The sequence below is a fragment of the Pantherophis guttatus genome, chromosome 5 (assembly GCF_059756535.1).
Source record: "Pantherophis guttatus breed Tessera chromosome 5, ASM5975653v1, whole genome shotgun sequence".
Classification (NCBI taxonomy): domain Eukaryota; kingdom Metazoa; phylum Chordata; class Lepidosauria; order Squamata; family Colubridae; genus Pantherophis; species Pantherophis guttatus.
In genome coordinates this window covers 56,932,805-56,957,860 of record NC_142067.1, presented here as the reverse complement: position 1 = coordinate 56,957,860, position 25,056 = coordinate 56,932,805, and the positions used below count along the sequence as shown (strand labels likewise).

The 25,056-nt window shown below is 39.4% G+C and overlaps 1 protein-coding gene across 1 annotated transcript; it reads left to right on the top strand.

The window, feature by feature from the left end:
• Positions 1–1,709: 1,709 nt before the first annotated feature.
• On the top strand, positions 1,710–24,429 carry TMPRSS3 (transmembrane serine protease 3). The gene is made up of 13 exons (XM_034423942.2): positions 1,710–1,727; positions 2,764–2,908; positions 4,435–4,542; positions 5,772–5,888; positions 6,689–6,812; positions 7,388–7,513; positions 8,213–8,256; positions 8,674–8,839; positions 10,427–10,596; positions 11,600–11,695; positions 13,590–13,732; positions 18,011–18,163; positions 24,042–24,429. Exons 1-13 carry the CDS (start codon positions 1,710–1,712, stop codon positions 24,066–24,068), a joined length of 1,437 nt encoding a protein of 478 aa, XP_034279833.1. The 3' UTR covers positions 24,069–24,429.
• The last annotated feature ends 627 nt before the right edge of the window (positions 24,430–25,056 follow it).

The window sequence follows — 25,056 nt, the reverse complement described above, 5'->3', positions numbered from 1 at the left end:
TTTTGGTAAAGCTTTAAAGTCCTGGCTTTCCCCCAAAGTGCTGGGATAAGATTGGATGACAGCACATTAGAAGTCTGACTTGGTGCAATATTTTTATTGTTTTTAATGTTTTAATGTGTTTAGCTTTATAGTTTTACTTTGATTTTATTTGTCTTTTGGTCTTTTATTGGGAGCCACCCAGAGTGGCTGAAAGATGGGTGACTATATAAATGTTTTAGATAGATAGATAGATAGATAGATAGATAGATAGATAGATAGATAGATAGATAGATAGATAGATAGATAGATAACAAACTACATCTTCGGTTGCCAGAATCTCTTTATGTCTTTCATACTTGTGAGGTAATGTAATAATTATCCTATAAAATAGAACACTTGTCCAACTTGCCAATTTGCAACTTTTGTTGATGTAGTACAAACAGAAAACTTATCACTCTTTATTGCCCGGTTTAATCATTGAACATTTCTGCTGGCACCCACTGAGGTAAACAATAAATGTCCTTCTCTGCAAGACCCATTGTCTTAAAGGTTTTTTTTTTTACATAAGACAAAAAACAAAAACAAAAACATACAGTCACTGGCAGTACTCCAATTGTCCATTTATCTAAATATTTTAATTGGTGTGAAGCTTTTCATACACACTTCATAATTCTTTAATTTCCTGCCCAGACGCAGGATTTACATGCATTGCAAAAGATCCTGGATCTGGTTATAGGTTTATGACAGGCAGGGTTTTTTTTATTGACTGTTCAGTATCTCTGAAACTACCTCTCCTCTCTGTTGTATGAGAGGCTAGAGACAAATAATGTATTAGGTGTTATTAGCTATCATCTCAGTGGAATTTCTACTAAAGACTATCTGACCAACCAAATTTATTTATTTATTTATTTATTTATTTATTTATTATATTTCTATACCGCCTTTCTCCCGTAGGACTCAAGGCGGTGTACAGTCAAGAAAAATATAGACACACAAACATCATAAAATTGCTAATTAAAATTGTTACTTAGTTTGGTCAATTAAATAAAACCCAGAATTAGATAATATTTAAAAAATCATTTGCATGTTTGTATGTTTAGCCCTGCCTGTTGGAACATCAGGGTCTTGAGGCACAGCGGAAAGCATGGAGATCAGGGATATTCCGTATTTCCGGGGGCAGTTCATTCCAAAGGGTTGGAGCCCCCACAGAGAAGGCCCTCCCCCTGGGAGTCGCCAGTCGACATAATTTGACTGACAGTATCCTGAGTAGTCCCTCCCTGTGAGAACGAACTGGTCGGTGGGAGGCTATTGGTGGCAAAAGACGGTCTCGTAGGTACCCAGGTCCTAAGCCATGGAGCGCTTTAAAGGTGATAACTAACTTTAAAGGTGATAATAATCCATTTAAACTGTTTTGCCTGAAAAGTAAAGGCTGTAGTTTCCAAGATTTTTGAACATATTTGCATCTACCTCAAATGTTCCCTTCCCTTGGTTACAATTAATTAATAGGACTGGCACCTTTTTACCTTCCTGACCTTTGGAACAAAGCCATTCTAGGCCACCTGATATCTTTGGTCTGATTGAATTACATTAACACCAGTCATAGGATCATCTGTGCAAAGAGTCCATTATCAATTCCTGAAGGGTCGGTGAACCTATTTGCAAAGAATACTGTGGGAGTTTTGGCTAAATAACCTTTATAATGAAAAGAGGGAACATTCAGGCTTTTCAGGATGAGTTCAGTGGAACAGGTAAGTGAAACCCAGGAAAGAAAAAAGAGGGTTAAAATGTCTTTTTTTTTTCTATTTTCCATTGCGTGTCACAATTTGGAAACTTGTTTCTTTGACTATTGCTGGTTCTCTCCACAAAGTCCCCGTAGAGAGAAGTAGACAGGAGCCAGATGAGGGCAACTCTTTTTGAACTCATATGATGGTGTAGAAAGCTTCAGTCTAGCATACAATAGATTGTGTACCCGGTTATTTCTGATTGTAGACAAGTCTTTGAAATCCAAATGCGCTAAATGAGACGGGTATAAGAGCACATTCATTCATTTCCATAGTACCAGACTGTTGCAGGAAAATTATCACCTGTTAACCCAGCTTCATATTCAGCTCTCCACTGGATTTCTTCAACCAATAGTTGAATAGGTTCTACCATTGGGCAATGCCATTTTCAAATCAGTGAGGATTGTGGGTAGAGTATGAATTTATTTAGGAACAGGTATCAACTCTATGTGCACAATGGAAGAATTTTCCCCAAGAAAATTTCATGTACACACCAAAAGAACTAGTTCAGAGTAATGGAAATAATGTTAGTGCTAAGGACTTGTTTTATTTAACTTTTTTTTTTTTGCATAATCATAATCATGCTATGAGCAGGACAAGGTGTGAAGGATGTAACCTTCTTCAGGAGGAAGAGAAGTTACAGGGGAAATGAATAAAAAATCCTTTGTCTTCCCATTTCAGATATATCTTTGCATCAGCTATTTCCATGATTTCTATTATAGTTTTTACAGACAATATTAAACTGAAACATTATTTGTTCAAGAAACACTTTGAAAAGAAATGGTATGCATTTAAGTAGGTCATATTTAAAATATTTGCACATAATTAATCTACACTAGGGGTGAGATTTGATTTATCATGTACATATACTTAATGCTTATGCTCGGTTTTCATATGCATTACTTAGCCAGAATCCTTCCAACAATCCTGAAACATAAGATAGACTTACTATGCCACAGTTGATTATGGGACTCACAAGACATATGTACCTATCCTGATCTAGGCCCCAAGAACAGATTCCAGTCTTGATGCCACTGAAATTGCTTCTGCTGCAGAAGATGAACTGCCAGATTCTAATATTTGTTTCTGCTACGAAAGGATACTCTGTATACAGCAAGCAAAAGTAGATCACAGTGAAAATGAAAATGGTAAGAAGCATAGAATTCTTTGATGTAATACAGTATAGGTTGTTGCCTCTCCAAATCTTCTTTAAGCCCTGTACTCTTCCTTTTTATACTAATATTTGTTTTTTTTCTTTCTTCGAGCAAACATGTCTGAAATATTTTAGCTCGACTGGTTTTAGAAGGATAGATACCAGGAAAACTGAAAAGTCATGGTAGAATTAAAAAGAGAATGGTATCAGTGAACACATTCATTACTATTCAGGAGCCTTCTTCCTGAATTTGAATGAAAGAATGGAAATAATAGTAATAGTAATACAATTCTGAAAATTATTGACAGCTCTGCCTTGAATATCTGTGCCTTGAGTTCTGTTTATGAATTGTATATAGACAGTTTTCAAACCTTTCAGAATAAAAACAGATAGTAGCATCTTTGTTGGAATAAGTCTTCTACAAAACAAGCATAACATTTGTTTTGGGGACACAACCATGATGTAGATTTGGGGTTCTCTCTCCACCCTTGTTTTGTACTTAAGCTCTTGGTTGTTTTAAGATTATATAAGTGATTTTTTTCTTTTCTCTTACTTTCTTTTAATAAATGAATATTTTGAAATTCATGATAGCCATTTATGAATATTCAAAAGTCCCATCATATGCAAATTCATTTTTTTGTTCTTGTTTCTGATAATGTTCTCGATTGTACAATTCACTGTGGTCTGTTTTCTGTTGCAACTTTTCAAAATTAAATCATACATACTTTGTTTAGAAATAAAGTATTGATGGGAGGTGAGAATGAAATACTGTTAAAAATACTATAGAAAGAAACCCATGTCAGTGTATAGTATCCAAAAGTCAGAGGGTGCCTGTGAAGATATAATCCTGCTACATTAAACCTTGCAACAAAACCAAGCATCTACTTTCCCTACACATTTATACCAACATCATGAACTCCAACGACTTTACACACTAGCTTCACATGCTCTTTCTCTAATGGGATATATGCCACTATCTACTAGCAATGCCTTTCTGATTCTACAATAGACAGATCTTGTGTCAAAGAACTAATGGACAAAAATTTGATATCAGGATTCAAATAAGGACAAAGGTAATCCAGGACACTCTAGGTTAAAGATCTCAGGGTAACTGTTTTGGAAGATAGAAGCCATACCACAGAGTGAGAGGCTGTGGAGCTCACATACATCAAAAAAGGCTACTTTAAAAGGCCTTAAGAAAAGCTTTTTCAACATATTACAAATGCTATTTGAAGAGGTATTTGTAATCTGAATAATTCTTATCCCAACTTTAAATCCTATACTAATTTAACAACTCCATGCATGCCTTTTAATAAAATTTACTGTTAAAAGATGCCATCAGGCTCCTTCTCATCATCAACAAAAAGTGTTCCTTTTAGAAATATGTTTCAAGCCTTTGTATGTAAATTCATATGAAGGAATCTGGGGTCTTTTAAAATGTTATTTTGGTATACAGTAAAATCTTATAATTGCATGCCTTTTTAGACATTTTTATTTCTCACTTTTCTGTTTGATTCCCAGAAGAGATTGCAGCGCCTCGGTGCCATTTTTTAATCCCACTAAGGCTGCTTCCTTTTATCCTTGCCTTATTTCTCACTTTAATCATAGCAACAGCCATTGCCTTGAGTGGTGAGTACAAATTATTTATTAGGTTCTCAGTTAACCATCAAACAGTTTGCATTTTTCATGAATCTCCCGGCAAGAATATTAATTGGATACTAAAAGTTGCATCTTGAATTATTGCTGTTGAAATATTGCTAATATTGCTAATAAAAAAACTCTCATGAGCTTTGTAAAGTAAGATAGTCATTAACAAGTCTAGTCTGGTCTTCCCCCAACTTGATGTGCTCCAGAGATGTTGGATTTTAGTCCTCAATGATTCCCAGGAAACCTGGCCAAAGTACAAATTGCCTGGGAGATCATGGAAACTGAAGTTCAGCTACTCTGAAGGCAACCTCAGCCCTGGGAAACAGGTTATTGCAGAGAGTCAAATCCTTCTTGAGACCCATTATATGATTTCAATTTTGTTGTACTCCCACTTTTTCCTAAGTATTTCAGGTATCTGCTAGCTTTCTTTCACAAGGTCAAGCACCTGAAAGTTTGCCAAACTTTCAACATTTCTATTGCTATGCAAATGTCAACATACATAGATTATCTTTCTTGGGGCATGCAGTCACATTGACCACACATAATACCACCTTAGTTTATTCATCTAAGTATCAGCAATCTTGAAGTGGCACTGGATTTTCCCCAGTCTCTATTTTATTATGGAATGGTGTCTTATTTTAAGAGCCATCATAAACTAAGAAAAACCAGGGGAAAATAATTAACCAAGCTTTATAGTTCACACAAAGCTGTCAGTATAGAAGGATTGGGTTATAAAATAGACGGGGAATAGACAGACTCACAAATATCTATGTAAACATTTTTTATTGACAGTGAATGAGTGTTAGCCATTTCACATTGTACAGCTGATTTTTGTTGCCATATGAGAGTGTGGAGGAAAAGCAAATGGGAAGGAAGGAGAATCTGGATGGAGAAAGTTAGAGAAAGGAATGGGTTTTTATTTTAGCTTCCATCACAAAACAATTATAACATTTCCTTCTTTCCAATGTTCAGACAGAGGAAGGTTGCACACATAATTCCTGTTCCAATTTGTGAGAGTCAATCAAATATCAAAATGTTGCTGTTTCATTGTAGATGGTATTTTGAATGAACAGCATAATAACATTTGTAACCACAGATGATTCTTCAATGTACCCTTTTTCATTTCTTCCTTATGCATCTCTTTTCTTCACGTGTACATTTTTTAATAAATCTGGACCTTGTGGTGATTTAATACAATATGCTTTTTTCAGTTTATTTCAATTGCAGTGGGAGGTTTCAGTGCAGATCTTCCTTTAAATGTATTGATCAAACAGCAAGGTGTGATGGCGTCTTCAATTGCAAAGATGGAGAAGATGAGTACAGATGTGGTAACATTCAGTTTTATTATGGATGTTATGTGCTATTTCCCCTCAAGGCTTGTTTTGAAGTGAAAAAGAAAGACTAATCTGTGGCAATTTCCACATTAAGTTTCGCGCTGTAGATAATATTCCACATTACTAAAAGGAGAAAAATATTTGCTCCAGGAGATCCTTTTGAGGAGGAAATAATAAAATACATATAATTTTTCCTTCTCAGTGGAGCATTTTTTTAATTTTGAGAATTTAAAATTCCTGCCAATATGAATACAATTTCTTTATTGTGCACTCATCAGGAACTACAATTTTAACTGAACATGTGCAGAAAAGCTACCATTTTATACAATAGTGAAAAGAGCTGTAGAGATGACCTTGCAGAAATTATGTGAAGGCAAAGTGATTTAGGAAGAAAACATTATAAAGAACTCAGTCCAGCTCTGTCTTTACTCTCTTGAGTATAAAAGGAAGGGAAGAATAAAGTAGCTATATTTTCAAGTTTCTGTTATTTATTAGTAAAGTAGTGCTCTGATATTAGTTGTGGAGCCTGTTTCCTTGAGCTTGCCATAAAGAGGTGGCAAAGGTTAAGAGGGTTCATTTATTCCAGAAGCAGCATTGATTGCAAAAACTTCTTTTAAAAAATCACATAACAAAGTTATGCACAATATTATATTTTACTTCCTGAACTAGTCTACTAGAGGTCTTACCCAAATAGCGTAAAGAGAGAAAAGCAAGAAGGACTTAGCTGCTGCAGTTGTCCTGTCTTTACAATAATGATTATTAAACACCTGCTGACTTTTTTTGTGTCTCCCTAGTCAGACTGAGCGGCAAAAGGGCTGTGCTGCAGGTGTTCAGTTTTGGAACCTGGCGGACTGTGTGTTCCGATGGCTGGAAAGACAACTATGGGAATGTTACATGTAAATACTTAGGATTTTCAAGGTATTACTTAGCAATTTTGTCAAGTTACAATGGAAACAAAATGAGTCAAAATGTAATTTTGAAAATTTTTGATATACAGTGAACATCTTTGTTGAATTAGCTTTTGCGTTTGGTGTTTCTTTTTTAATTACTGATTTTGATAAGCAACGACACAGTTTCTGAAGATATTCAAAATGTTAGAAAAACTTTGCCAAAATGCAATAGGCTTGGTGTTGCTGACAATTATGTTAAACCTGCCAGGAATTTTTGACACAGTGCAGCACTGGAGACGTAGGCCTTCTCTTTGCAATGTTTACAACTGGGCAGAACAGAGCACACTATAAAATAGTCTTTCTGCTGCAAAAGGGAAAATGAGATGCTGGTGCTGTAATATATGGAGAAGATGCTGGGGATGCTGATGAGAATGAAACTCCAGCATTCTGAGAAGGTTGTAGATTTGCTATCCTGCATTAGATTTGTTTTACTATTATAGTCTATCCCAGATTTCAAAAGCCAGTAATATAAGAAATCTTAAATATAAGAGTTAAAGATGAACATTTTACTTTAACATACTGGTTAATTCTTACCTTCTACAGTTTTGTAAGCTCATCTGGCTTCCCAGTGGCTGCCATTGAGAATGAGTTCCAGAAATATTTTGTAACTGCAAATCGTTGGTTATCAGCTGATCAACTAACATCACCACAGAATGCTACTGATTTACGGTATGTTTCAGATGCTTAGCTTCAGAAAGACATGCAAATGGGGTCCATGGGCTTCCATGGAACTGCAGAATCTAAACCTATATTATCTGCATGCATGAACTATCACATAATGCTGTTAGATAAGATGCCCTGTGTTACTGGGTTTTACCATTTCTCAATTGGCAAATTCGTAATATGCATTGATTCCGTTCTAAAGGAAATATTCATTGATTTAAAATGTTTTCCCATCTTCAATTGAATAGAACAACTAAAATAAAAGTCATTATTCATTTCAATTCTCATTCCTAAGTCTTTGCAGGGAACAAGTAGCAATGAATTAATTAAAGTGGCCAGTCTCTTCCTGGAGTTAATTTTAACACGTGTCCATGTAAAGGCTTTGTGTAAGTAATGTGACCTCGCTCATATCCAAAATCATGTATATCATTATTCATGATCTGGATATTCTTGGGATCAGAACACCAAAGAATTTACATCTGGGAGATTCCATTTTACCCTGTTTGGTCTTTAATATGGAAAGGAAGTGCTCATATATTCAATTAAGTAACTCTTTCCATATATCTATGTGGAAATATGTATTAAATATGGAAATTCAGACTTCCAGTGATGAACTCATATTGGTGTTGGTAAAGACTATGCTGACAAAATACTTACAAGATTGAGCCAATAATCTTTAATAGACTTTACTTTTTTCTGTTTCAGAGAAGAATGTATTTCAGGCAATGTAATTGTCTTAAAATGTTTAGGTAAGTGATTTGGGAAATGGTATAGAATATTAACCCAATTTCCTCACATGAACTAGGGAAGAATGCAGATGTCCAAGTATAAAGACTGGAAAAAATCATTGTGTACAAGTTTAGTTTTAATGAAGGGCAGCTATACAAAACAAGATTGTCAGTTTCAATTAATTTCTGCGAATCTTATGGAGGGGAACTTTCTGGTGGTGATGCCTCAGTTATTAGCATGTTTGGTATAACTGCAGTCCCCTAAAATGATAAGGACAAAATAAGGATAACAGCAACAACAATCATTTGGATGAATAATATCCCAATTCAGGATTATTCAGAACTAGAAAGATTAAATCTTTTCTGTTAGATAAATTAAGAATGGGCATTTTATAGTGACCGGTATATGCCAGTGATTTTATTTTTTCATTCTGCCAGCATGTGGTACCAGGATCTGGTACTCCCCACGTATTGTCGGTGGAAATGTGTCCCTGCTCCAGCAATGGCCATGGCAAGCCAGCCTGCAGTTTCAAGGATATCATTTGTGTGGGGGGTCAGTCATCACCCCATGGTGGATTGTTACAGCAGCCCACTGTGTTTATGAGTAAGCATCCCATCTAGAATACTATTTTCTAGACATTTTGTGATGTTATCTCCAGTTTCCTGTTCCAATTTCATTGTTCTAAAATGCATCCATATGAATTCTCACACTGGATATTATCTGAGTTTTATCGACCTCCGCACCTTCCACGCCGACCTAAAGACATGACTTTTTCACCAACTTCCCTGATCTGTTGTGGATTTTAACTTGGGGACTGGGGATTTTAAATTGGTTTTAATATTGTTTAACTCTTACTTATTGTTGGGTTGTTTTTATTGTTGTGAGCCACCCCGAGTCCTGCGGGAGAAGGATGGCATATAAATCTGACAATAAATAAATAAATAAATAAATAAATAAATAAATAAATAAATAAATAAATAAATAAATAAATCTTTCTGGTCTTCATGGGTTCAGCCTACATACACGTTTGCCATCTTCTGAAAAGGTGGTCTCTCTGTTGTTTTTTTAACCTTACCATGCTGCTTCACATTTTGCTTCACAACAGCAGAAAAGCACTAAGATTTGTCATCTGTATATTTTAGTTATAAGTACTTTTCATTACAGCAATGACATGGGAATCAACTTTCCTTGATTGTTTTTCAAAATATTGGTGTGATATAGAGAGGCAACTAATTATTGCCATCTTATCCTGGTTGAGCCTGAATGGCTGGATGTAGGCTATAAGCAACTTTTAAAAAGTGAATAGATGTGATACAAAGTCATTTTCACTTACCAAAATGATGCAGTTATAATTTCATATTACACAGGAGACATCAATTTGGTTTTGTGCTTGTGCTGTAAACTTCTGCAACAGCGTCAATGGAAACCTTATATTTTCTTTCTACTTTTCTTACAGAATCACTCTGAGTTATATTTCAATGGCTATCTTCAAGCACAATGTCTGTGGAGATTCTCAGTCATCCAGGTTATGGTTTTCCCCAAAGGTGCTTTTTCAAGAGGCAATGTGCTTTATTTTTCCTTGAACACATTTCGAAGACATCAGAACTGAAGAAGCTTCTTGGATCAGAAATGAAACATCTTCAAGGAAAAACAAAGAAAATCCAGTTGCCTCTTGAAAAAGCACATTTGGGATGATTTTCAAGCCTGGTTTTGATGTTTTAATTTGAATTCTGGAATTAATCAGGAGGATGGAAGTATTTGCCAAAATGTCCCTGAATGTTGCTGTGAAAAGGTGGTGATGGTGGGAAATACAGTATAAGACTTCTGCTGACACTACTTGCAGATGTTTATACAAGTAGTCCTTGACTTACAACTGTAATGGAATTTGGAATTATGGTCATAAGTCATTGCAGTTGTAAGATGAGGCATCAAATGACCAGACCCTATTTTTCATCGGGTTTTTTTTTTTTTTTTGTGGTATTGCTTAAGCAAATGCCATGGTGATTAAGAGAATGCTGCGGTGATATGATATGATATAAAATATATGATTCATATGATTCTATATTTTTGGAAATGAAATCTTATACATCAAAACTTATTGAACATAAAGTTCAAAACTTTACACATAGCCAATTTTAAATGTTGAAAGATATTAATTTCTTTTTATTTGTAACTTTTTCACTAAAACAGTTTGTACCTACCAGGAGCTTGGACTGTTCATGTGGGTTTAGTAATCCTGGAAGAAAGTCCTGTTAACCCATACTTAGTGGACAAAATTATATACCATAAAAATTATAAGCCTAAAACAATGAAGAATGATATAGCATTGATTAAACTGGCTACTCCACTTGCACTAAATGGTAATTTTGACTCCCTTGATTTTCTTTTTGTCTTGTTTTGTATTTAAAATTCATATTGAGAAGGGTAACCTAGATTTCTCACGTGTATTATTTGCTACAGTGATAACATTCACTTTTGTAAAGTATTCACTTATGGAAAGAATATTATATGACCATGAGAAAGTGAGACCTGTAGGAAGTTGGAATATTCTTTTTATGCTTTTCATTTCTCTTAAATACTGTGTATTTGCCATGGAAACCATTTCCAGAAGGCTTCTGTGCAGGTTTCTGATGATGTGTGATCTGATGCTCATTTTGCAGAAGCAGTTATGATGGAGAGGAAGGAAGGAAAGGTGTGGGTTATGATTCTTATCTCAGTACAACTGTCCTCTGGGAGAGACAACCAAAACCCAATTTGCAGAGAGAGACTGTTTCGTAATCTGTACAATGTTAAGAGTAGTTGAAGACAAGCCAAGAAGACCAAGAAACATGCCTTTTGTTCTTCCTTTTCTGATAACTTTTCGGTGAATGAGAGTTATATTTTCAAAATAAAATCTAGATTTTAGAAGTTATACAAAGTATGCAGGCTCATTTCCCCCCCACTAATAGTATCATTTTATATTTTACTCTTTTCATCATTTTCAGTGAAATGGTTTTATTTTATTAAGTTATGCTGTTTAGAATGGATTTGGCATTTTTATTCTACCTTCAAGTGTTTCCCAAGTGCTAGGCAGATGTTGTTTAATGGTTAAAGATATCATTCTTATTATTTTACGGGTTCGTGGATTTGAATAGATTCCAATTGCGTAGAATTGGATTTTTAATTCAAATAATTTAAAAACTAGATGTTCAATTCAATAATAGGAAGTCTCTTGTCACTTTCCCTACCCTCTATAATCTCCCAATGCTGTAGTTCTACAAAAGAAGTATTCAAAAAAACTGTATTTATATGTTTAAAAGTTCTGAATCTTTAGAAAAAAGATGAGGGATGTGATCTCACAGTGAGTGTTGTTTGCTTAAACAGGTCTTGTAGAGCCAATTTGCCTTCCTAATTTTGGAGAACATTTTCCAGAAGGGAAAATGTGTTGGATATCAGGATGGGGAGCGACAGAAGAAGGAGGTATTCATTTAAGTCTTTGAAATTTTCTCAACCAAACTGTCACATGTAAAAAAATTAATTCAAGACATTCCCATAAATAAACTTCTCAATAAACCCTAACCCTTTATTTCTAAAACAGAAAATAAATTCATAAACACAAAATGGAAGTAAAATTACTATGAGGTGTTAATTATTGCTTTATGTACAAGTAGTCCTCAACTTACAACCATAATTGATCCCAAAATTTATGTTGCTAAGAGAGAAATCTGTTAAGTGAGTTTTGTCCCCTTGTATGACTTTTCTTCCTACTTTTGTTAAGTGAATCATTGCATTCTTAAATTAGTAACACAGTTGTTAAGTGAATCTGGTTTCCCTATTGATTTTGCTTGTCAGAAGGTCGCAAAAGGGGATTGTAAGACTCTGGAACACTACAACTGTCATAAATATGAGTCAGTTGTCAGGCATCCAAATGTAAATCACATGACCATGGGGATGCTGCAATGGTCATAATGTGAAAAATTGTCATGTCATTTTTTCAGTGCTGTTGTAATTTTGTATGGTCACTAAGTGAACTGCTGTAAATTGAGGACTACCAACTTACCAACCATTTTGTACCAACAAAATAAATAAATGATTAGAAATATGAAGATCATCTCCTATCTCCTACTTTATCTAAGGTAAAAGACTGCAGGAGATGTTCCAAGCATCTGACAATACCAAATTGTCTACTTCCTAAAATATAAATACCACACATCACTTTTGCAATGTGTGGAAATTTGATTAGTCTATTCTATAGGTTGATCTGAATACAATTAATTTTTGATTTTGCACTCCTCTGAATTTTACATTACAATTCCTGCTTAAAAATTACACACATTTTAAAAAAAATATTTAATTTTTTTTAAAAAATATTTTCATCCTGTCATTTTATGTTGCCAAGGTAGCAAATATAAATACTCCCTTCTCCTCCTCTTTTCCGCACAACAGCCCTGTGGAGTGAATTGGGTTAAGGGAGAGTGAATGGCTCATGCCTAAGGCAGGACTAGAACTCACAATATCTTGGTTTCTAAGGCCACACTTTAACAACTAAACCAAACTAGCTCAAAATTGCATTATATTAGGACAAGTCACAAAATGTGCATAGTAGAAAATGCTGTGTACAAAAAATGCATATCATGAAAAACATACACAACATGAAAATAAATCCAATCTTTTTTGTTTTTAATTGCAAAAATTATACAGTAATGACAGGGGTGTGTTCTACTTACCTTTACTACTGGTTCACAACAGGATTGCGCTTCTGGCATGCGCAGATCGTCTATGACGGCATCCGGATGGGTGGGCAGAGCTCCCCCCCGGTTTTACTACCGGTTTGCAAGAACCAGACCAAACCGGGGGCAACTCACCACTGAGTAATGACTATAATTGACCTTATACAAAATAAGTCAGATTGGGAAGACTGCTCCATTTCTGATCCTAATTTACATCCACTGGAATGTAGTGGGGATTAATTTCACCCCTAGTTGAGATTCATAATTTAATGTTTTTTTCGTTGAATGTCTGGTTGAATGTCAAAATTCCTTCTAAACAAACAAACAAACAAAAATAGTTGATACAAAGGACCCATCTTTTGTATCATCTACAAAAGATCCACCCATCTTTTGTATCATCTACAAAAGATCCACCCATCTTTTGTATCATCTATCTTATAAAGCAGCAATACATATACATAGTTAATGAATAAATAAATATATTTACATTTATTTATGAATATAAGACTAATAAAATATATTAAATTGTAGGAAATCTTCTTAGGATATAGTTATATTTTATTATTGCTTCTAGCTTTTTTTTTTTTTTACAAAGCCATCTTATCACAGAAATGGAAAAACTAATTATTGTCTTGGGATATCAGGTGATACTTCAGAAACCATGAAATATGCAGGTGTTCCTCTAATTTCTAACAAAGTGTGCAATCATGGAGAGGTCTATGGAGGAATTGTAGCATCATCAATGCTCTGTGCAGGTTATTTAAAAGGAGGCATAGACACGTGTCAGGTAAGAACATTTCTTATTGCTACATGTCTAAATTTTATTGTTGATTAAATGTTCATTAAAAAAAAGCTCCTCTGCTGACGTCCGACTGATGTCACAGCGAGATCGGATATGAGGAGTGGGTCTCCGTGCTCCCATGCAGAGTTGTCCCTATTGGAGGGCTCCAAAAGGAGATAAAGCCATCCTGTAGGGGTGGTGAAGTAAAGAGAGGCGCCCTGCAGGTCGCAGAAAGCTTCAATTCTCCTGTTTGACCCAGGGCTTCTTCCCTCTCATCCATGACAAGGAGAAAAGGCAGCCATCATGGCTCCCATGAAGCTGGGACAGACGAGGCAACAAAGAAATGTGCAGGAGTGGTGTAGATGAACAATGACTGGAGCTGGGTAAGAAGATTCCTTTTTTATTTAGACCCTAACTTTAAAAGAAAAAAGAAGAAGAAAATCCAGGAAAAGAGACTCTTAAAACTATTTTTTAAAGCGGCGAATAACCATAGAGAGAAAAATTCTAGATCTGAAAGAAAGGAACTAAGGTGAGAAAATCTAAAGATCTTTTAAAACATAGAAAATTGGACTTTTAACTGGGTAGGTGTTCTGGAAAGGCATTATAAAATGTTGGAACTATCTACTTGAATAGCTGACTTTGCTCCCATAAATTGAATTAAATTTAGATTAATCAATTTGTTACACTCAAAACAACGCTGAAACCTAAACTAAGGTTGCCATCTACTGGTGAATGGAAAATATTCCATACCTCTACAAGCCTGCAAAATTTTAGATAAGAGAAATAAACAACATCCATCTAGAGGACTGTGGTGATACACACTGTACTATAACTATCTACTTTATGATTACTGGACGTTATTGTGAGAATAAGGAAGACCTTTAAGTAAAGTAAAGTGACTTTTGATTTTTGGAAAGCTGCCTGGACTACTTAATTAATAATCCTGAGGTGTAAAGAACTATGGTTATTGAACTTTCTGTGGAGCAACATTGGAACTGAATATATTGTTTTTGGACTATTGACTAAGAGCGGGACTTACCAAAATAAGACAAGATGCTCCTTCAGGGGAAAATGAGTGAGATTTCAAAAGAAATGGTGTTGATGTTTCAAAGCATTAGGGATACTATGACAAAGAATCACAGAGAGATGAAGAACCTAGTACAAGGCATAAATGGAAAAATAGAAAATATCTTACAACTGATAATGAATGAAGATCAAAGAGTCCAGGAAAGAGATGAGACAACAGAAAGAATGGAGGAAAAGATAGAACAGACAAATCAGCAAATAAAGCAAGGAGATGAGAAGAAGACAACAAAGTTAATAATGACTGATGAAATAAACCAAGGGAAAAGTACTTTAAGAGATTTAAAAATGGAATAGGATAAGCTGGAAGATACTTTTGAAAGGGAGATAGGGGCTTGGGTGAACACTCTGGAGACCTGGCAGCTTAAGGGGATAGAGATGGGAGAAATATTCAAACTGAATGGTGAGGAAGCAGATGTTGATAAAGACAAAGATCTAAGAGAGGAGTATGGGAGGCAAGCTAAAAAACTAATAAGAATTGAAGTATTAAAATGGGCAAGAGATGATGGATAGAAAGGATTTTTTTTTCTAATATAATGATGGCCCGGTTAAAAACTAGAATAGAGATAGAAATAAGAATGTACACTTTTATATAAAGCAATAGTTAGATGGAAAGATTGGAGGTTGAAAGATGGTATTATTATGTATGTTTAAATAATATGATGATCGGTACTAGAATGGTATATTGAAACATTGAACAACCAAATAATGAAGGACTATGTCTTAATATAAACATGTGTATTAACACTAGGATTAGTAATGATGGCCTGACTAGAAGCCAGAATAGAGGTAGAAATAAGAAACAGGGGGAATATTAGCATATATAATGTTTATATAATAAGCAATAACTAGATAGAAATACTAGAGGCTGGAAGATGGCATGCTCAAATAATATCATTGGCATTAAAATGGAACATTGAAATATTGAATGACTATTTTAAAACAAACATGTATATTACTACTAGGATTACATAAATTTGATTAATATAACAAATATTATTAATATTATTATCGCTACTTGTATCAAAATGAATTATACCCAGAGGCCACACTGTTCATGTAAGGATATTGATGTATGTTTAAAAATAAAAATCCAATAAAACTTTTTTAAAAAGTCCTCTGCTGTCAGTCTTATGCAAACATATTACCTTTTAAAGAAAACCTCTAAATGGCATTTGATGACAAATTTTCTTCACCTCAGCCATAGAAAAAAGTCCATGGGTCACATCAGCCTGTGATCAAATTATAAATGCATGCAAATAGAAATGATATAGGACAGAGATGGCAAACTTTTTAGAAATCAAAGGCCCAAACTGCAAGCCAAAACCCGGTTATTTATCGCAAAGTGCCATCACGGCAATTTAACCTGAATAATGAGGTTTTACTAAAATAATGATAAACAAGACAGAGTTCAGTTAATTGTTCTAAGAAAAACATGATAAATGCACTTTTATGCCCCTTAATTTTTTTCTGCTTTTGAAATATTATGTTTAGCAACAATAAAAAAGAAAAACTTTTGTAATATCATTTCTCTTTCCCTCCCTCTCTCTCCCCCTCTTTCTCTCTTTCCCTCCCCCTCTCTCTTTCTCTCCCTCCCTCTTTCCCTCTCTCTCTTTCTCTCTTTCCCTCCCTCTCTCTTTCCCTCCCTCCCTCTCTTTCTCTCTCTTTCTCCTGTCTGTCTGTCTGTCTGTCTGTCTGTCTGTCTGTCTGTCTGTCTGTCTGTCTGTCTGTCTGTCTATCTATCTATCTATCTATCTATCTATCTATCTATCTATCTATCTATCTATCTATGCATCGGTGCTCTCCTGCCCAATTTCACGTGTCATGTGAATCCAATCACTTGGGCTGTGGAGGGGGAGTGGAGGATGGCAGGCAAAGCCAAGCATTAGTGATCCATGCAAAATAAGGCAACTCCAACCTGGATCCTGTCGGGGAGACACCCCCACTTGCCTCTCCCTCTCTCCCCGGTGGGGGCGTGGGAGGCCTGAGCACTGCTTCCTCCTTGGAGGCAACCAGCAAGCAAACAAACATGGTGCTCCGGCTGGGAGGTGGCGATGTGGAGTCCCACCTCTGGCCGATGAGAGCGGAGCAGGCAGGGCACACACCTTGCCCGCTGCCACTGTGGCATATAGAGCCACATTTGGTGGAGTTTGCAGGCAGGCTCAGTGGGGCCGCTTAACAGTGGGGGAGACCCCAGTCCATTTGGTTTGCTTCAGCATGGGGTGGGAACACAGAAGTTGGAAGAAATCCATGCCTCTCGGCATTCAGCCCTCAAAGACTCCTTTTGGGTGACTGGGAGGGGAGGGTGAGGGATGGGGCCAGCCAGTGGTGGGATCACATGACAGGGAGCCACAGTGGAGTGACGAAAGAGCCCGCGGCTTGCCAACACTTACCCTATGGCATACTGTGCTGGGACGACGGCACATGTGCTCACAGATAGGGCTGTGCGTGCCACCTCTGGCATGCCTGCCATAGGTTCACCACCAGGAATATAGGAGATGTAAGGAAACATCACTGGAAATATTGTAAATTAAGAAATTCACCCACCATGTTTTGTTTAGGAGAACGTAAGAAAAGGAAGGATGGCAAGAATCCAAAGCTTAGCCGTTAAATATAAAAGAACTCAGTTTCAGTTTTTGGCAAAGATCTGCTCCTGCTTCTTACAGAAATATCCCTCTTTATATGTGTTGCCTCTGGAGATGGTGGTTTGGGATTCTGGGCATCACTTCCTACTCTTCTATGGAGAAGCCCAAGTTGAGGGAGACAGTAGAGAATAACCATGATAAGCTGATAGGTTATAATAAGCTGTATCAATGTTTCTCAACCTTGTCTGCATGAAGACGTATGGATTTCAACTCCCAAAATTTCATTCATCTTCAAGTGGTCAAGGTTGAGAAATACTGAGCCGCATGACAATGACAAAAAGACGTTTCTTTTTTCATAAAACATTTGTCAGATTCTCAGAAAAGTCATGCTGTGAACTCATCACAGAGACAGTCTTCCTCTTCATTTGCAGTTGCTAAGCAGCTTGAATAAAAGCTGACGCTTGCTTGCTTAATTAATTGCTCTACTGATTTCTAAGATGGTAGTGCAAGTATGGTGTAGGATAGCAAATGTTCTCAAGACTATGAGTGCTCAGATAATTATCAACAATATTTTTCAGACATGGGCACATTATGTTTTTCTCTTTCTCTCTTTCAGGGAGACAGCGGGGGGCCATTGGCATGCAAAGATATGAATACTTGGAAGTTGGTGGGAACAACCAGCTTTGGGGTGGGCTGCGCAGAAGAAAACAAACCTGGAGTCTACAGTCGCATCACCTCATTTCTGGATTGGATACATGAACAAATGGAGGTTTACTCTCTGATAGTTTCTTTTCTGGGCTTAAGCGTATTTTATCCAGTGGGAGCAGGCAGGCAATTATGTTTCCTCCCTCCCCACCCCCCCGGGGCATCAGTAGTGGGGGATAAAATAGTCAATATGGCAGCCACTACTGTGTACTCAGATCCCAACCCTTTTTGGTATCCACCAATGTAAAAGGAAATGGACTTCAATTATGTGGTTGTGTTCGCCATCTTAATTCCTTCCTCCCTGCAGATGTTCATGTTTTTCTCTGTTGCAAGTATGTGAATGGCACAACAGAAAAGGATTTTGCTTCATCTGTAGCTGATTTGATACCATATTAAGTTTGCAATTGTAAGAGCAATTGTTGAAATCCAGTGTTTATTATGTGGGTGGGAAGAAACCAAGCCCAATGCTTCATTTCTATGAGCAGGAGGAGAGACTGATAAAGTGCAAAGATTTATGCCACAAGGCTGAGTGCCAATTGAACTTTGATAGTATGATAATCCTGCCGCACCCTAGTAGGCTTCTATTTATCCAGGGATAAAACATGAGAAAGATTAGATTTGCAGAGTTATGCTTAATCATTTCCTGCTTGGTTTTGCATTGCTAATTAGAGGCAATTATTTCAGAAATATGAGTAAATATTCCTAACAGAGTAGCAGGCTTCATGCAGGGCACCTCCCAATGTAATAGTTCACTTATCTGCAGAATGACAAACAACTTGAGTGATCAAGTCATCAGATTGATGTTATCACTCTTTTATCACTCTTTCTCAGCAGACCTTGCTCAATCCTTAGACCAGTGATGCCAAACCTTTCAGAGACCGAGTGCCCAAACTGCAACCCAAAACCCACTTATTTATCGCAAAGTGTCAACATGGCAATTTAACCTTAATAATGAGGTTTTACTACCTAAAATAATGATAAACAAGGCAGAGTTCAGTTAATTGTTCTAAGAAAAAAGTGATAAAAAGAATTTTTATGCCCCTTAATTTTTTTCTGCATTTGAAATATTATGTTTAACAACAATAAAAAAACTTTTGTAATATCATTTCTCTTTCCCCCCTCTCTTTTCCCCCTCTCTCTTTCTCTCTCTCTTTCCCTCCCTCTCTCTCTCTTTCCCTCTCTCTCTCTCTTTCCCTCCCCCTCTCTGTTTCTTTGTCTCTCTCTTTTTCTCTCTGTCTTATCTATCTATCTATCTATCTATCTATCTATCTATCTATCTATCCATCCATCCATCCACCCATCCACCCATCCATCCATCCGTGCTCTCCTGCCCAGCTTCATGTGTCGTGTGAATCCAACCACTTGGGCTGTGGAGGGCGAGTGGAGGATGGCAGGCAAAGCCAAGCGTTGGAGATCCACGCAAAATAAGGCAATTCCAACCTGGATCCTGTCGGGGAGACACCCCCCCGCTTGCCTCTCCCTCTCTCTTCCCCCCACTGGGGTGGTGGTGGTGGCCTGAGTGCAGCTCCCTCCTCAGAGGTGACCAGCAAGCAAACAAACATGGTGCTCTGGCTGGGAGGCAGCAATATGGAGCCCCACCTCCGGCTGGCAAGAGTGGATCAGGCAGGGCGTGCACCTTGCCCACCGCCACCATGGTGTTTGGAGGCGTGCTTGGTGGAGTTTGCAAGTGGGCTCGTTGGGAGACCCCAGCCTGTTTGGTTTGCTTCAGCGCTGTGTGGGAACACAGAAGGTGGAGGAAATCCATGCTTCTTGGCGTTCAGCCCTCAAAGACTCCTTTGGGGTGACTGGGAGGGGACGGTGAGGGGCGGGGCCAGCCAGTGGTGGGATCACATGACAGGGAGCCACAGTGGAGGGACAAAAGATCCCGCGGCTTGCCAAAACCCGCCCTATGGCATACTGTGCTGGGGCGATGGCACACGTGCCCACAGAGAAGGCTTTGTGTGCCACCTCTGGCACACGTGCCGTATGTTCACCACCACAGACTTATTTTTATTTTATTTATTTATTTATTAGATTTCTATACCGCCCTACTCCCGAAGGACTCAGGGCGGTGCACAGCCAAACAATAAAAACACATACAATACAAAATTTAAAAAATAGAATAAAATCAAATTAAATAATTTTGGCCCCGACAAATTTAAAACCCCAAACTTTTAAAACCAATTTAAAATTGAATATATAAATACTAAAAAATATTTAAAATTTTAAAAATCTTTTATAAAAGAGGGGGAAAATTAGGCCAGGCCGGCCTGGTGAAATAGTAAGGTCTTTAAGGCGCGGCGGAAGGTGCGCAGATCCGGGATCCTCCGTATCTCTGGGGGGAGCTCGTTCCAGATAGTAGGTGCCCCCACAGAGAAGGCTCTCCCCCTGGGGGCCGCCAGTCGGCATTGTTTGGCTGACGGCACCCGGAGGAGCCCCTCTCTATGGGAGCGTACCGGCCGGTGGGAGGCTATTGGTGGTAGTAGGCGGTCCCGCAAGTACCCGGGTCCTAAGCCATGGAGCGCTTTAAAGGTGGTAACCAAAACCTTGAAGCGCACCCGGAAGACCACCGGGAGCCAGTGCAGCTCGCGCAGGAGAGGTGTTACATGGGAACGCCATGTCGCTCCCATTACCACCCGCGCGGCCGCACTCTGCGCCAGTTGGAGCCTCCGGGTGCTCCTCAAGGGGAGCCCCATGTAGAGAGCGTTGCAATAGTCCAGGCGGGAGGTGACAAGGGCATGAGTGACCGTGCGTAAAGAGTCCCGATCCAGAAAGGGACGCAACTGGCGAATCAGGCGAACCTGATGAAAAATCCTCCCGGTCACGGCCGTCAAGTGCTCTTCTAAAGACAGCCGTGAGTCCAGGAGGACGCCCAAGTTGCGAGCCCTCTCCGTGGGGGCCAATGATTCGCCCCCAATAGTCAGTGATGGCGTCAACTGACTATATCGGGACGTCGGAAACCACAGCCACTCAGTCTTGGATGGGTTGAGCCTGAGCCTGTTCCTCCCCATCCAGATCCGTACGGCCTCCAGGCACTGGGACATCACTTCAAGGGCATCGTTGGGGTGATCCGGGGTGGAGATGTACAGCTGGGTGTCGTCAGCGTACTGATGGTACTCCACCCCGAAACCACGGATGATCTCGCCCAGCGGCTTCACATAAATGTTGAACAGGAGAGGCGAGAGGACCGACCCTTGCGGCACCCCACATATGAGGGGCCTCGGGGTCGACCTCTGTCCCCCTGTCAACACAGACTGCGACCGGTCAGAGAGAAAGGAGGAGAACCACCGCAACACAGTGCCTCCCACCCCCAACTCTTCCAACCGGTGCAGCATGATACCATGGTCGATGGTATCAAAAGCCGCTGAGAGATCTAACAGGACCAGGACAGAGGAGCACCCCCTGTCCCGAGCCCTCCAGAGATCATCAACCAACGCGACCAATGCCGTTTCCGTGCTGTACCCGGGCCTGAAGCCCGACTGGAACGGATCCAGATACGTCGTTTCATCCAGGTGCTGGGGGAGCTGTTGCGCGACCACACTCTCAACAACCTTCGCAACAAAGCGAAGATTGGAGACCGGACGATAATTTACCAACATTGCCGGGTCCAGGGAAGGCTTCTTGAGGAGAGGCCTCACCACCGCCTCTTTCAAGGCGGCGGGAAAGTCACCCTCACTCAGCGAAGCGTTTATAATCCCCTGGAGCCAGCCTCGTGTCACTTCCCGGGAAGCCAGTACTAACCAGGAAGGACACGGGTCCAATAAACAAGTGGTCGCGTTCAGTCTACCCAGAATCCTGTCCACGTCCTCAGGGGTCACAGGATCAAACTCATCCCAGATAACATTCTCAAGACCTTCCCCTGTCTCTCCCCCTGAGACTACCCAGTCGGAGTCCAAATCTTCCCGAATCTGAGTGATTTTGTCATACAGATACTGAACAAAATCCTCGGCTCTACCCTCCAAGGGGTCCTCCCTGCTCCTGGTGGAGCAGGGAGCGGGTCACCCTAAAGAGGGCGGCCGGGCGATTATCTGATGACGCAATAAGAGCAGCAAAATAACTACATTTCGCTGCTTTTATCGCCACTAAGTAATTCCTAATGTGGGATCTTACTAGTGTCCGGTCAGATTCAAGAAGACTGGCCCTCCAACTACTCTCTAGGCGTCTTTTCCGGCGCTTCAACTCCCTCAGCTCCTTGGTAAACCAAGGAGCCAATTGAGATCGGCGCCGGGTCAGAGGCCGCAAAGGCACGACCCGATCCAGAGCACCAGCAGCCGCCCTATCCCAGGCGGCCACCAGGTCTCCAGTCGAGGCATGTGCCAGAACCTCAGGAAATGGCCCAAGCTCCGTCTGGAATCTGTCAGGTTCCATCAGGCGCCTGGGGCGGAACCATCTGACCGGCTCCGCCTCCCTGCGGCGGGGTGCAGCGGTTTGAAAGTCGAGACGAAGGAGAGAGTGATCTGACCATGACAAGGGTTCAGTAACTATATCCCCTATATCAAGATCCCTCAACCACTGTCCAGAGACAAAAACCAGATCCAGCGTGTTTCCCCCTGTGTGGGTAGGGCCATGAATTAACTGGGTCAGGTCCATAGCTGTCATGGAAGCCATGAACTCCCGAGCCATCTCTGACGTCTCACCCACGGACGGCAGGTTGAAATCCCCCATAACCATAAGCTTAGGGGTATCAACCGCCACCGCGGCGATGACGTTGAGTAGCTCGGGCAGGGCTGTTGCCACGTGGCAGGGAGCCAGGTACGTGATCAGCAAACCCATCTGAACCCCATGACCCCATTTCACAAAAAGGGATTCACAGCCGGCCGTCTGAGGAACAGTGGCCTCCCTCGGTCTCAGACCTTCTTTAATGATAACCGCTACCCCCCCGCCCCTCCCCTGTGACCTCGGCTGATGGAATGCTTGGAAACCTGGCGGGCACATTTCAACGAGGGGAACCCCCCCCTCCTGGCCCAACCAGGTCTCCGTAATACCTGCCAGGTCCGCACCCCCATCCTGAACAAGATCACAGATGAGGGGGGCTTTATTTACTACGGACCTGGCATTGCACTTAAACTATACAATGGGTGAAGTAAAGGAATAAACAAGCTCTATTGTAAATGAAACAGAATCAAAAATTATATGGAGGTGTAATAAAACAATGTAAAGACCAAATGTGGGTATCATGATTAATGTGCCCATGAAAACTGTGATCCCTACATAACAGCTGTTACATAACAGCTGTTAGGCTCTTATCAGTGAATTATAGATGAATAAACAGTTACAATTTTAATAAGTTCATTGAAAGAAGTTTAGAATGTAATGACAATTTAGGAAGAACATTTGATATACATGAAAGCTTAGCCTAGAATCTTTCCCATGGTTTGTCTATGTATGGATCTTCTGATTCTGAGTCATTACCTTTCCATAAACTTTGGAGATGCTGATTTTGCAGATCTATGTGGATATGTTCACTAGTAGTATCTCCACATGCGTTTTACAGTAAACTGCATTAACAATAACAGCACTCTTCTGTAATGAAGAACATAGTTATCAACTAAGAGGAATTATACCTTTAAGCTTTTTCAACAACAGACGAAGAAAGGCACAAGTGGTCAATTTATTCCCATGAATTACATTTAGAGTAAATGAAATATTTTAAGTACTTGGACAAAGTTTTTCACGCCTCTAGGAAATTAACCATCCAAGTAAATTCTGGCACTTCTACTGCCCAAAAGAGCATACTATAAACTAAATTTTATAGGAAACGGGGCAAATTACATTCCAGCATCAGTCAAGCTGTTTATGGCCAAAATAGTTCCACAGATTTCATGTGGGATGCAACATGGTCCATATACAAACTAAGGGCTTATGAAAGCACTTAATTTCCTTTTGACTTTGTTCAGTATCCCAAAATGCACTCCTAATGCAATCTTGATTTTTATCCATAGAGAGAAGAGTGGAAGGGAGACGATTAGCATCATCGTCGTCATTCATTCATCGAAATGCTCTACAATTCATTTTCAGCTTCGATAATTTTTGTACTTTTTAAGAAAGGTGCTGCAACTTTTCCTGTTTCCTATAACTACACAATATACTTTTACAATGGAGAATTTTTACCTTCTTTGGATGACTTTGTCCAGTCTGGAAATGAAAGCTTATTTGTAAACCATTGGTCCTTTTTTAAAAAATCCCATCCATAATCTGATTGCTTTAAAATGAAACCAGAATGTAAGATCTGGCCAAACAAGCAGAACAAATTAAAGACATGTTTAAAGAATGAGCTAAGGTCCTACACCAAGAATGGAAGGAATACATATAAAAGGGGAGAGGAGACTACCGAATGTTTTATATATGGAATTCTGATAGAAATACAGTTAGATACCAGCTGAATGTTGAACTTATTTAAATGTATAAATTCACTTATTTACTGATTTGAACACAGCTTGACTTTGGTCATGCAGTTACTCAGATACTTCAATTGAGCTCATCATTATTATCCACCTATAGAGTCCTTCCCAAGGACCTCGTTTAACACCATCAACATATGCCCATCCCAGGTCCTTTAGATGCAGGGGTATGATTCAGCCGATTTGGATCAGTTTGGGAAAACCGGATGTTAATTTTAATCTGGTTAGCCGAACCGGTTGTTCCAAGGACTGGCTGCCCCTGCCCACGCTGCCCCACCCCTCCCAGAAGTCTCCATGTGGCCCACTTTGGATACCAGGTAAGTGCAGGGTGTGTGCGGAGACTCTGGGAGGGTGAAAAACGGGCCTACCGGAAGTCCGGAAACAGACCTGTTTCTGGCCTCCGGAGGGCCTCCAGTGCCCGGGGGAGGCTGTTTTTGCTCTCCTGGAAACTCAAGGAAAGCCTCTGGAGCCTGGGGAGGGCAAAAACATGTGTCCCACCCCCACCTGCCGTGATGCAGGAAGCCGAGTAGGGCATGCCATGGCCACACCCACCCAG